This window comes from Acartia tonsa, chromosome 3 (genome assembly GCF_053477335.1).
Source record: "Acartia tonsa isolate MP-2025a chromosome 3, ASM5347733v1, whole genome shotgun sequence".
NCBI classification, from domain to species: domain Eukaryota; kingdom Metazoa; phylum Arthropoda; class Copepoda; order Calanoida; family Acartiidae; genus Acartia; species Acartia tonsa.
The window spans coordinates 2,820,533-2,834,880 of record NC_137262.1 but is presented as its reverse complement, the minus strand read 5'-3'; the positions used below and the strand labels follow the sequence as shown (position 1 = coordinate 2,834,880).

The window sequence follows — 14,348 nt, the reverse complement described above, 5'->3', positions numbered from 1 at the left end:
GCTCGATTGAAACACGCTGACACCAAGTTCTGGTAAGCCGAGCGTTCTCGGCCCACAGGGTAACGAGTTCGAGTTCAACGAGCCCTAGCCTTGAATTATTCTACCAAAACAAACTAGCAGGATTTAGTCATACAGAAATTATATATTTAACTGAATAATATTTACAAGCAATGTTTACTATATATATACAACAGATTATAACAATGGTTAGGTTTGAAGGGGGTGTGGGACGCTAGGGCTTAGCTCCCGGCGGTAGACAGGCTGTGGGGGCAGTGGTGGTAAAAGGGGAGGCAGCGCCTCCCGGTTATATAAGCGCGTGAGGGGCGCGTGATAGCTGCATGTTTGAGCCCCTCCCCACATTTAGGCAGGCCAGTTTGACCGCTAGATAGCGGGGTCAACATCGGTCATGAGATAGATGGTGATATAATAAGATTAGTGCAGTGGGTTTGTTATGATAAGTCACAGCGTAGCAACTCTGTAAACTGCCTGTCCGTCTGGTTGTCGTATTACCACAATATCATAGTTTAAGTTCTTTGAAAGAAGGAGAAAAATGTTACTAAATTCTTAGTTTAGCTACAAAATACCAAAATACAAAAAAGTGGGTCCTTTTTTAGTTCATTCTGTGTAAGCCCCCTCTCCTTAAAAGTTAATTTAGCAGAGACTAGGGGCGCAGATGCTTTATAACTTAATCTTGACTTAATGTACTCACCTCCTATAAGTGAGTCCAGACCATCTTCTGTCCTTTCTGCATTCATTACTAACATGATTTTCTATAAATTAAAAAAAAATATTAAATAGAGTCAACTAAAAAATCAAGGATGACAACATCCATAAGTAGTGAAGGAGTTATAAAGCGGATGTTAAGTGATTAATATCTTTTGATGAATGACCGACAGACAGACTGACATAACAATGCATAGACTAGATACGCATATGCTATAGAAATCTGCAAGTCGAGAATCTTATTTATTAATATTGGAACAAAATGTATTCTTTTATGCATCCTTATTCATTATAATAATATTTAAAGGGATTTATCTTTGATAAATGCAAATACAAAAGCTGTATTTTCCCTGTTGGATATCTCTGTTTATAATAAATCTGGGTATATCAAATAGGAAAACAGTTTAGTAAACAGTATTGCACCTATAAGCTCCTTATTATAAGGGGGAGGGGGTAGAAAATAGCCTGAAACCATCGTTGGATATAAATGAAGATTCTCTAAAGTTGATAACTTAATTGGATCGATTTTTTAACAGACAATACAAATCTTACTAATTTATATTTCAGAATGATTTCTTTTTATTTCCAGATGACTACAGACGTTAGAAAAGAGGGTGTCCTATAGTGTAGTGGTTAGCGCACTATGCTGTGGTTGGGAGAAACTGAGTTCAAGTCTCCACATAGACTTTGCACCTGGTTAACAAATGCTGTCGCAATTTGTCAGATTATGATCACGCAACCTTCCCTAAGATGCCCTAGGGTTGTAAGGGGGGAGTTTTGTGGGAAGTTAGGATTCTACAAATCAAGCAGCTCTAACCATGCTTTCCCTCATCCATGCTCCTCGTATGAGAGTGCTATTAATTAGGGTGGCTTAATATGAAACACCTGCCAAAACTCTAGGCCAGGGTGATGTAATGATTGAGTAGCTTCCACGAGAATTGCGGGTCAGCTTGTAATGTAACATAGAATACAATCAGCTGTGCGCGAAGCTTACCAATCTAAGATTGGTCAAAGGATTCTCACTTCCAGTCTCCGTGTGCATCTGAGTCCTAACTTCAGAGAATCATGGCTACAACAACAACGTTAGAAAAGCTAACCTTTAATTGTACAGCTTCATCTAGGCAAACAACAGCTTCGCGCTTGTTTGTATAGCTTTCTATTCTGTCCTAAAATATAACAAAAAAATTCGTTGGTTTTTTTCCAGGCGGGGGTGGTTGGAGAATTATTAACTTAAAGCTTCCCCACCTAATCACATACTTTAAAAGTTTAATAATTGCAATGTTAATCCAGAAAAGGGAAATTTGTTATTCATTATTGAGGTTAATTTTAAATCAATCATTTACCCAATGTCTTATCACTAAATATCCCTGATATTTGCAGCGTTTACCTTCATCTTTTGAATTTTATCTGTAAGTTTTTCTTGGACAACAATTTTCTCATTTGTAGCATCCAAAGTTTTCTAATGACAAAGCATCAGTAAAATTTTAATAAATAGAATGCTTTCATCAAGATGCCCCAATATGTCTGTTTGTCTGTCTGATTGTCTTTCATTGAGGGTTAGGGGAGGCTGGGTAAACCGATCCTTCACTTTCCATTTTAGTTTTATGAAGAAATAAAATGTTTGGATGGTGAGCAATTCTGTCTAAGGAAGATTACTTTTTGGAGGGTGGCGATACTAAAATGGTTGTAAACCTTCCCTGGACCTATGCGCAGCTACAGAGTAATGCAGAGCCATATAGGTTCAGTGGTTAACGAGATCGATCGGTACACACAGACAGATAGGCATAGACATCCTGGTTAATTTATGTAAAGATTAGAATGTTTGAAGCAAAGCAACTTTATAAGTCACTGTGTTTGTCTGATTGTGTATCCGAAGAGTACACTTCAAATTATATTTACATTTTTTATTTAAGTCAAACTGCTGCTATGTCAGTTCCTTGGTGTTATCTAATTTGCTTTTCATTTGTTCGTATTTGATTAACATATCCTCCATCATTTTCTGAGATTCCAGGGCCCTAAAAATATATTGATATTTGATTAGCATATTCTTCATCATTTTCTGAGATTCCAGGGCCATAAAAATATATGTATATTTGATTAACATATCCTCCATCATTTTCTGAGATTCCAGGGCCCTAAAAATATATGTATATTTGATTAACTTAACCTTCATCATTTTCTGAGATTCCAGGGCCATAAAAATATATGAATATTTGATTAACATATCCTACATCATTTTCTGAGATTCCAGGGCCCTAAAAATGTATATATATTTGATTAACATATCTTCCATTATTTTCTGAGATTCCAGGGCCCTACAAATATATGTATATTTGATTAACATAGCCTCCATCATTTTCTGAGATTCCAGGGCCCTAAAAATATATGTATATTTGATTAACATAGCCTCCATCATTTTCTGAGATTCCAGGGCCCTAAAAATATATTGATATTTGATTAGCATATTCTTCATTATTTTCTGAGATTTCATGGCCCTAAAAATATATTGATATTTGATTAGCATATTCTTCATCATTTTCTGAGATTCCATGGCCCTAAAAATATATAGATATTTGATTAATTATATCCTCCATCATTTTCTGAGATTCCAGGGCCCTAAAAATATATAGATATTTGACTAATATATCCTCCATCATTTTCTGAGATTCCAGGGCCCTAAGAATAAATATATATAATAGATAAATATATTGACAGACAAACAGAAAAATAGACAGATTAGTAGATAGATAGACAGAATTAGATAGTGATAAAAAGATAGATAAATAGGTAGATAGATTGATAAATAGATGGATGATAAATCGATAGATATATAGATAGTTAAATAAATAGATAGATTGATAGATAAAAATGATTTATTTGAAATTACATAGTAATTCCAATATTTTATTGCTCTATGCCAATAGACATAAGATTTATTTATATAGAGTAAATTTTTTTTATATTTTTAACATAAACTGAGCTCGTAACAACCAACAGACAAACCAACTTTTTGATTACACGACCCTTCCCTGAAAGTTCTAACTGAACATAGTAATGAGTTGTCTGTATATGGTGTGGTGTGGACTCAAACCCGACAACTCCCCGACTTTAAACAGGCACCCAACCCAACAACAATTACTAAATCAATGTTTTTTATTCAAATCTATCTATTCTTATAATAACTCTAATATCTACAAATAGATTATTGATAAAGATATTCATAGAGAAAATTCATATCGATTATATTATTTTAGAGCAACGAAATATCTTTTATTATTAGATAAGTTTAATATTAAAATTGATGTTTTATTTTAATACAATGTCAGTATTGTTTAAAAACTTCGCAATAAAAATGGAACGGAGGGATGGGACATTGGACGGTAAATTACACTTGTACCCAAATCTCATTAGTTTACTACAAAACTTTTATTGAATGTTGATTGGTTGGTTTCAAAATACCAGTGTTCAATCTTTTCAACCAATGGCAATAACTTACTGAGGGGGTAATTTGATTAATTAGCGTAGGGGATGGTTATCAATTTATCGTTCATTGTCTTATCCCTTAAGATCCCTGAAAAGGGGTAAAAAATGTTAAATCTTTTTCGTCAAACAATTGAAAAAGTCTAAATTGACTGAAGTCAAAATAGTAAGAATATTTGAAATCTGCGTAAAAAAAATACTTCTCTACAGTCAGTATCCGTCCAACTGACATACATTTTCCGGTAACAAACAATTTTCCACAAATATTAAAACAATATCATAAAATTGATACCTGTTGATAATTTTCATTTTAATACTCGCGAAAAGATGACTATAATACGATGAGATAAATAACTATTTCATACCTCCTTAATCTTATCTATAATACAAAGTAGAATGATGTCTGTTCGTCTGTTCCTTAAGATCTCGGTAACCACTGAACCGATTGGATTCTACTCTTCAGGGAATATATCTACTGGTCCTGTGGTGGTTTTAGGCTATTTTCTTGGGGGGTGGGACACCTCCAACCTCCCCCAAAAACAAAAAAATCCCCCGCCATTTTTTTTTGTAGAAGATTTCCTTGGTCCTTTTACGTATTTCGCCATGGGGACTGGGGAGGGAGGAGACAATTGAAAATATATTCAACTGGTGCCCAAAATAATTACGGTATCCTAATCATTGTGCTCAAAACTTTAAATACTTTAATTTATTCATTATGGTTGCTTTCGAACAAATAATGTGTAAACTTTTTAACCAATAATTTAACATACGGCTAATGGGTAATTTATTTATCATCATTGGGGAAAATCTACTTATTAGAACATTGTCTCATCACTTAGGAACCCTAGGTCCCTAAAGCCTAGGGTCGCTGCCACCATAGTTGTATTTTCGTTGATTGTGTACAAAAATTTGGCTGTAGAACTCAAAAGAAATGAATAACAAGGATGACAACATCCATAAAAGCGAAGCACTGAAACGGTAGCACAAACGGACATTAACAATTATATAGTGTCAAAACTGAATAATCAGAATAAAAATATATAAGAATCGAAGCAAAATTGTAGACAAATTTGATGAAATACTGCTTGATACAGGATAATGTTTATGGACATACTTACATTTTTAGGACTTGATTATAGAGTTGCTTCGCTTATAACATTATACTTTGTTGTCCCAGGAATCTATATACCAAAAATCAGATCAATTGAATGATTAGATCACATAAAAATTTTTTGTTAAAAAAGAAAAAAAATCAACATGTTTAAAATGGACGTACGGACATTCTGGTAACAATTATAGAGTTGCTACGCTTTCTAAATCGTACCTAACTACTAAAGGAATCACCATGCAAAGTTTGAAATCGATAGGACAATTCTAACATGCCTAAATTAACGAATAAAAGCTAACTATCTCGGACGACCGGACGGACGTACGGACCGACCCTAATTATAGAAAAGCTTCGCTTTTAAAAAGGAATTGGACCGAAAATAATGACAAAATTTGACTATAATCTCACAAAATCAGAATTGGAGTGAGGGTAAAAGAGAAAATTTTGCAGGGATCTCAAGGGATAAGACAATGGGCGATTAATTGATTTACATTCCCAATGATAATAGACGAAGTTGGCCATTGTTGTAGTTTAGATTCGAATAAATGGGCATTGCTTTTGTGAATTAACATTTAATAAAAGTACTTTAAGTACCAGTATAATTTTTAGTCCAAATGTCCCCTCCCTCCCTGATCAAAAAAGGAAGCTAATTTAAAGAAAGAAAATTTGAAAATGCATTACATATATTACTTGTTGTATTTTGTGTGGGGGGTAATTTTAACTCAAGGTTCAATGAAAATAGGTTACAATATCATCTAAAATACACAAAAGAAACAAGGATGACAACATTATTTCAAGCGGAGCATAATTTCTTTAGTTTAAGTTGTTTATGTGAAATAAAAAGCTATAATCTAAAGATATTTGTATAGAGGTTCAAATAGATCCTGAGAATGTTTATAACTAATTTTGCGCTACTGTATGACTTACTGGACTTATGTGCCAGACAACGCATTATTTGGTCTACTTACAAACGTTTTTGGGTTAAAATGAATTTTAATTATAAATGCTATAAGTTCTTTGTTTTTTTTCAAAAATAAAACACTAGTAAGTTTCTCCTTGCCTATTTATAAGGAAAGCTTATCTGTAATCAGGATCGGTCCGTCCGTCCATAACGGTTAGCTCTTTTCATTAATTTAGGCCTGCTATAATTTACCTACTTTTTTATGATATAACTAGCGGCTACGCCCCCTAGAGGCCTCTAGTGGCACTTTAAAAGTTTTAGTTTGTTAAAGTTAATTTTTTATGTACGATACCTCTTTATTTGACGTTGAAGTCTCCCATAAGTTTTTAAAAATTTTGATTTTTTTGTCATTTCTCTTGGGAGGGTGGTGGTACCCTCCCCCAAAATAGTTATAAACCTTCCCGGGACTTATGAGAAGCTACCCTGTTAAGGAGAACCCGATCGGTTTAGCGGTTAGCAAGATCCTTCGGTACAAACACATAGACAAACACATAGACATCCTGTTACTTTAGTATAAGGATTATCTGCATTCATCATTTTGTTCTTTTCCTGCATTCTCTATTTACACAACTTTGCAAAATAATTTGTACAATTTTGTTTAGACTTACAAATTAATTTTCTGCTTATTAAGTTCTGACACGAGATATTGTTCGTTTGTCCTTCCCTCTGATTTTAGAGCTTCGCTTTTATGAAAGTTGTCACCCTTGTTCACTTAATACTCATTTGAAACCATTTATAAAAAAGATTCCAAAATAATACACTACTAAGTTACTTTTTACCTTTTTTCTTAATTATTTAAATTTATTATTTATTACTTGGATCTTAAACTAGATTTTCATGTTATCTAGTAAAGTGAAACTTGTATCGGGCTAAACTAACGATTCTCCCCCATTAACCTCTGTTACCGGCACTATACCCTCTCCTCCTATTGGATGACTGAACTAACCATTAAATGAGTTTCATGATAGCAAGCTGTATTGACGAAAATTTTCACCTATATATCATAATATCATATATTCTATATCCATTCTTATTTGATTTTTTTCAAAAGCTTCGCAGATATTGGACGTGATTGTTCTAATTTCTAATTATCAGAGATAAATTGTAATTACTCCACTTTTTCTGACCATTCATCTTATTTATCTATGTCATTAGTTTGATTTAACATGGGAAATCTCTACAGAGATGGGTTTTTCGACATTTTTTAGACATTGATTGATTGAACAAAGACGATAGAATTTCAACAGAGTATACAACTTAAGAATTCAAAATTTTAAAATTATTATTTTAGCCATGTGTATAATGTCTAAGACAGCTCTAAAAAGATGCATTAATTAATATGCAGCAAAAATGGATTGAAGATAATTTGTTTTTCTTACCAACAAAAGCGAAATAATTAAAAAAATAGTTGTATACTCTGTTTAAATTTCGCGAATTAAAAAAACGCGGCATTCATCTTTCAAAAACCCATCTCAGGGATCTTAAGGGATAAGACAATGGACGAGAATATGATATACAAATTACCCGTGCTGGAGATTTACATAATTGGTTGAAAAGTTTGGTCATTATTAGCTTAGTACCAATCAATTACAGTTCAATAAAAGTACTCAACATTTTTTTAACCCTAACTAACAATTAAGATAACGTGGTTATAAAACTTTGGGTACCAGTGTAATTTATTGTCAATTGTCCTTTTTTTCCCTGTATAAAATCAGTAAAGAGATATGGCATTAACAGAAGTAAATTTTGTTTAAAAGTTTGGTTTCTATCTGCCTCAGCCCCCCCCCCCCCCTCTCAAAAATTACAACAATTTAAGCGTGCAAATATCTGTGATAGCAATCATTTATGACTACCCTCCTCAACCTCTTGCCTAACTTCGATAGGTAACTACCTTATACCTCCTACCCAGCCCCAAAACAAGAGAAGAAGTTTTGACATTCCACCCACCCCCTCCAACCAAATATAAACCCTCCTCCCCTCCTCTTTCCCCTCCTGCCCCAACCCCCCAATATTGATGATTTCCCCCCCCCCACACACACACACCCAAACACTGCTTCTAGAATAATCAATAACAAACCATTATCTAATATTTTATAGATGGGAAATTTTACTCAACTTTCACTTAAGATTGAATTAAAAATTTGTTTAAAATAATAACGCTAGATGTCTCATAATAAAGCTAGGATAATTAAAACCTAGCCTTCTTCAAATCTATTTTAGTTTTTAAAAATTAAATAAAAAATGCACTAGTATTCAAACAAAATGATTAAATTTTTATGACATAACATCATGTAAAATTGGAAAACTAAAAAGTTACATATTTTTTTATAAATAATCTATTAACCAAATTTTCATCATTTGTTTATATATTCTAGGGCTGTCTTTTGACGATCCTTATTTTTGAATTGGAGTGCATGATTTCTCCATATTATCCTTATAATTAAGCAACAGGATGTCTGTTTGTCTGTCTGTGTGTTTGTACTGAAGGATCTCGCTAACCACTGAACCGATCGGGTTCTCTTTAACAGGGTAGCTTCTCATAGGTCCCGGGAAGGTTAATAACTATTTTTGGGTAGGGTACCACCACCCTCCCAAGAGAAATCTGAATAAAATTGAAATATTCCCGCCGCATAGTGTCGCTAGCGTTGTGGCGCTGCGTAGAGACATGAATTTAACAGCTAATCGTAACATAGACAAATTATTTCTCAAATTAGATATTTAAAATATAAAAAAATTAAATGCTACTAGAGGCCTCTAGGGGCGTAGCCGCTAGTCCTTTTATTAAAGCAAAAGGATGTCTGTGTATATGTTTGTACCAAAGGATCTCGCTAACCGATCGGGTTCTCCTTTGAAGAGTAGCTTATCATAGGTCATGGGAAGGTTTACAATTTTGGGGAGGGTATTTTTTTATCTTTTAAATCTAAAATAAAAATTTGGTTACCCCCTCCTCAAGTGCCTCTAGGGGCGTAGCCGCTAGTAGTAAATATGATGTTACATGGCTTGATGAGTTGACTTTCGTGAAAGTCTTAATCATCTAAATAACCATGTACGTTGAGACTTCTAAGACTCAAGAGGTTCTTTATTTTGGTCAGGGGCTGCTATTCAGCTAATCAATTCCATTTGAAATTGCCGAAAATTAAACATTTTGTTGGAGTAAAACTTGTTTTTTGGTGTAGCTGAAAGGAAAGTGGGTAAAAAGGGGATGTGGGTTAAGGGTAAATTTTTCCCTTAGAATTGTTTGTCAGAATCACATTCCCTTCTCCCTACTTTTGGTTTTTAGTGGGTATCAAACAACTCAAGAAGATACGTAACATATAGAGAACAGGGATAAGGGATGGGAAACGTAGGAAAATATTATTTCAGGCCTATTTCAAGCCTAGGCCTATTTCTAGCCTAATAAACCAGTTTTGGGATAGCACAGTGGTTCGTATAAAATGCTAATGAAAAAGCTGTGTGTGTGTGTGTAGATAAAGTATAGAATCAAATTCAGGTAGCTAGTTTAAAGTAAATAACATAACTTTTTATAAACCTATATATTAATGGCTTTTGTTAAAAAGAAGTTTTTTCTCTCCCAAAATTTTTTATCTTTTACTTTGGTAATTTGAACTGTCAGAAAGCTATCGTTTGGTTTTCCTCAGACAGATTTTAGTTTGTATTATTTGCATTTTTATTAATGAGTAAAAATTTTATTTGAAAATTTCATTGCTAATTAAAATTCAAAATAAATAAATAAATATGCACTTGGGTAACATTCTATCAAGTTCTTTGGATACTATACTGGATATAATGTAATGATATATCTGTACTGTGTTGTATTGTACAAAAATTAGGGTGAAGGTGTTGTATCAACTCCGTACTAAATTTTTAAAATTCAAAATACAACATCTAATTTATAAACTACCAAATGAAAATTCGTAGCTACCTTCTTTCCAAAAAAATAATCCTGTTATTTTTGTTTTTTCTATGTGGCCCTTTTTTAATGTTTAACTCTAAGCAGATTTAATAATTAAACTAATGTGATCTAACACCATTTATATTTATTTTTTCGTAGCAGACGAAATCATTATTTTTTCCAGAATTGTCTGCTTCTAAAATTTCCGCCATCTGTGATTTGGGCTTGTTTTGTATCAACCAATCACCAATTGGCTCCAAAGTTAAGTTTGAATTGAAAAGTAGATTATATTATTCAACCAGGTATCTTAAAAGATAGCAATAATTGTTAAATTGATTTTTATACCAATGACGATAAACGTAATTACATTTTTCTGTAGTTTAGAATTATTGGTTGTAAAGTTTGGACACTGAAGGTTTGTGGTACACAATTGAGATTTAATAGGTCACCTACATTTTTTATAATGCATAATGCCAATTGTTGTTAATCATTAATTTTGACCATATATTTTAAGTTTAGTTTTTAAAAAGACAAGAAAAAGGCAATCATCAAATTATCAAATTATGCTTATTTTTATTTTCTTTAGTACTTGTAGCAATAACTGCCATGTTGGACGGTGAATAACGGTGGCACAACAGTATTTTCAAAAATGAACAAAATCTATCATTTTTCAGAACAAATATCAAATGTATGAATGAGTTCAAAAGTATTTAAAGCAAATCTTGCCAATTTTATCTCAGAAGTAAGATGTGATTTTATATTGATAAATGCATGATTCTCAGGGTCATAAAAGAAATGGACACTGGATGAAAAACTAATATGCCCTCTGTGATAAACAAAATTAGCTCTACTTTAGAATACAACTATTTGTGGAAATGTATGGACACTTTTAGTTTGTATCAACCAATCAAGATTCATTTAAAGCACCCAAAATGTTTGAATACTTTAAGTACCAGTATAATTTACAGTCCAATGTCCCTTCCCTCTTTATAGTCTATCCAACTATTATTTTATCAAAAGATAGATATTAAAAGATGCAATTAATGGGTGAAAACTCTAGGAGGGAGGAGACATTCAAATATAAATCACACTGAATCCAAAGTTATTCGTTGGCTCAAAATGTTTTGTTTACTTTTATTAAATTTTGATTGGTTAATTCCAAACTAGAAGTGTCCAAACCTTTTATCAAAAATTTTAAGGGTTAACTTTGTCATCATTTGGGATGTACATAGTAAATTTCTTAAATTGTCTTATCCCCAAAGATTCCGGAAATTCAATTTTGGTTGAATTCCAAGTGAAACATTCAATTTGATCTTCATATTTATCTATCCTTTGACCTATTTTACTTTCCTTTCTCGAATAAATCCATACTTGTTATAAAACTAACTTTATGTCTACAATATTCAACTATCAAGTTCCACTTTCAAGTCAATCTATCTATCTTAATATAATTGTAAACCTATATTTTATCTCTCCTACTATTTTTTTTATTTATTTTAGCTGTCCTTATGTCTATCTATCCAATGAATTTTAGCTGTCTTGATGTCTATCTATCCAATGAATGTCTATCTATCTAACTTGATGACTATCTATCTATCTTGGTGATTATCTATCTAATTCACCTCTTTTTAGCAGCCTGTGCCTGTTCCTCCCTTTCCCTAGCCATTTTCATGGCAGCTTCATTCCTGGCTATCTATCTATCTTAATGTCTATCTAATTTGCTATCTTTCTATCTATCTCACCTCTTTTTAGCAGCCTGTGCCTGTTCCTCCCTTTCCCTAGCCATTTTCATGGCAGCTTCATTCCTGGCTATCTCTCTTTCCAGATCTTCCTCCATCAGTGCCTGCAGAATTTAAATTAAATAGGCCTTAACTGAGATTGGTAAATCATTAGTGGTAACCTAATAAATAAAAAATATTAACAGTGTGTAACTGTGCAATTTTTTACCAACTGTGCTTTTAAATGACTCATCACAAACTCAAATAGACTAATAACAAAAAACAAAAAAAAACACTTTAAATCTAAATTCAGTCATCTTTATATCATAATGCCTTAAAAATGCTTTTTTAAAAATTCAGTATGCATGTTTCAATTTATATAACAAATTATTTAATCTTATTCCTAATTTTTTAAACGTTTCAATTATTCGTTTCAATACCCATCCAATTAATATCTTAGAACAACAGGTGCTTGCAAGCGGGGATAGGTGCACCTTAAGGACGTGAAAAAGGCGTTAACACCCCCCCCCCCTCAAGCACGCCCCTGACTTTAATTATGTGTCTTATTCTTACCTGTGCAATGTTCTCCTGTGTCTGAGCCATGGTGAAGCTTTGCTCACTCATTCTCAGTTAATTTTAAGTCACAAAAACACACAATAAAAAAAACACTCTGTTGAAAAACAACACTTTTTCTCTGTGACCAAGCTATTAATAAGCTAGTAAAAAGTGCGCAATTTTTTCACTTTATGTTTTTTTTTATTCTCACTTGGCTGTAGAGAGGTGTAATGAGAGCAAGTGTGCGTGTGTGTGTGTCTGTGTGTGTGTGTGAGAGAGAGGACAATCAGCTGTTTCACAGAGGGGGAAGGAGAGAGGAGAGGAGAGTGGGTGATTTCAGGTGAAAGCTGTATAAGATGACCTGCGTGTTGTCCCCAGCTAGCCTGGCCTGTGTGTGTGTGTATGTGGGTTGGTGTGTGGATTTAGCCTCTTTTTTTAAATAAAAACATTGAATTACGCACAAATTCCTTTAGGTTTTATTAAGTTATCTATCTCATTAAGAATTTTTATATTTCAATGTAAAAAATATCACTTTTAACAACAACAAAAAAATATAAATATAACCTTCAAATTTCATTTATGAATTGACATTTTTGTCTCAAAAAAGAAAGCAATTAAAAAACATAAATTAAAAATTTATCTAAAATGTTTAAAGGAGTAAAATCGATTTGATTCATATTCTTAAATATTTTTTTAAATGACTAAATCCACAAATTTTCCTAAAGTAATCTTTAACTACTTTGAATGATAGATGTTGAAGCAAAATATTATAGTGCCCCTCAACCAATTAATCAATCAATCAATCACACAGTAGAGCAGGTATAAATGGGCGTAATTTGAAGAACACCCCGCCTCTCTAGCTCTCTGCTACACAAGGCACTGACTAAAGTTACTCCTGGCAGGTGCTAGTAACTTGCCCAGGGAGGGAGGGGACATTGGACTGTAAATTTCACTGGTACCCAAAGTTTTATAACAAATAACTTAGGGTACTTTAACAAATTTTAATTGTTTTAGTGTCCTTTAATCTACAGAAAGGGTAATTTTCGGGATGTATTTTAATTTATCATCCATTGTCTTATCCCTTAAAATCCCTGTTTCAAATCTTCCTATTCCTTGGGAAAGGAGACGTGTTATGGGCATAGTGAGTGTGTGGGAAAGGATATCCTGGAAAAGAAAGCAGGGGCAGGGAAATGGCATCTGAAAATAAAACTATCAGTCAAAGGACATTTGTGCATAATTGGGCGTTATCCTCTTTTGAAAATTTGAGTACCCCCCCCCCCCCCCCCCCCCGACAACGACGAACAACTATTTTAGGTTAGGTTAGGTGTTAGGCTAGGGAGCCGAGCGCTGCGGCTAGGCAGGCAAGGGGGCCGAGCGCTGCGGCCAGAGTTCATAGTTCGCTGTCGGGGGGGTACTCAAATTTTCAAAATTGAAAAAAAAATTCTAAGAGGACAATACCGAAGCACCCGTAATTGTTATCAATAAAAAAGATTGTACACAGTCAGAAAAAAACTGTTATTTGTTTGCTAGCAGAAAAGTTGGAGGAAGTTAACTTTTCAGGTAAAATATTTCTTTTCGTGATATAAGTGTGTTTTTACATAACAGTAAGTAGCAAAGCTACTCTATAATTCAGTTTGTGCATTCATTCGTCCTATAAGTGTCCTATACAATATCGGGATATATGATTTTCTTGGCTGCTGTTTAATATAAGCTAATAATTTTTTGTCAAGATATCACTTGTCAAAGGAAAGAGCAAAAATATACATTTTACTAGGTCCGTCGATCTGTCCAATATGCCACAATAAAAAACATATATACCGACCTACCATAATTATAGAGTATCTGGACTAAAAAAACAGATAGTTTTGATTATTGCTATAGATAACTAAAATTAGTTTTATTATAAAGAAA

General features: G+C 33.2%; 1 protein-coding gene across 5 annotated transcripts in view; it reads right to left on the bottom strand.

The window, feature by feature from the left end:
- LOC145313064 (uncharacterized) overlaps positions 1-13,317 on the bottom strand; it is a 46,581-nt gene extending 33,264 nt beyond the window's left edge. For 4 of the 5 annotated variants that reach the window (XM_080152321.1, XM_080152320.1, XM_080152322.1 and 1 more), the window contains exons 1-6: positions 12,456-13,317; positions 11,907-12,007; positions 2,662-2,738; positions 2,111-2,184; positions 1,821-1,889; positions 710-770 (exon numbers count right to left, since the gene is read on the bottom strand). In XM_080152321.1, the coding sequence (XP_080008447.1) occupies positions 710-770; positions 1,821-1,889; positions 2,111-2,184; positions 2,662-2,738; positions 11,907-12,007; positions 12,456-12,506 (433 nt within the window). In that variant the 5' untranslated portion in view covers positions 12,507-13,317. Of the gene's footprint in view, positions 1-709; positions 771-1,820; positions 1,890-2,110; positions 2,185-2,661; positions 2,739-11,786; positions 11,867-11,906; positions 12,008-12,455 lie in introns of those variants that run through there. The other variant, XM_080152323.1, reaches the window with a different exon arrangement.
- Between the last annotated feature and the right edge of the window lie 1,031 nt (positions 13,318-14,348).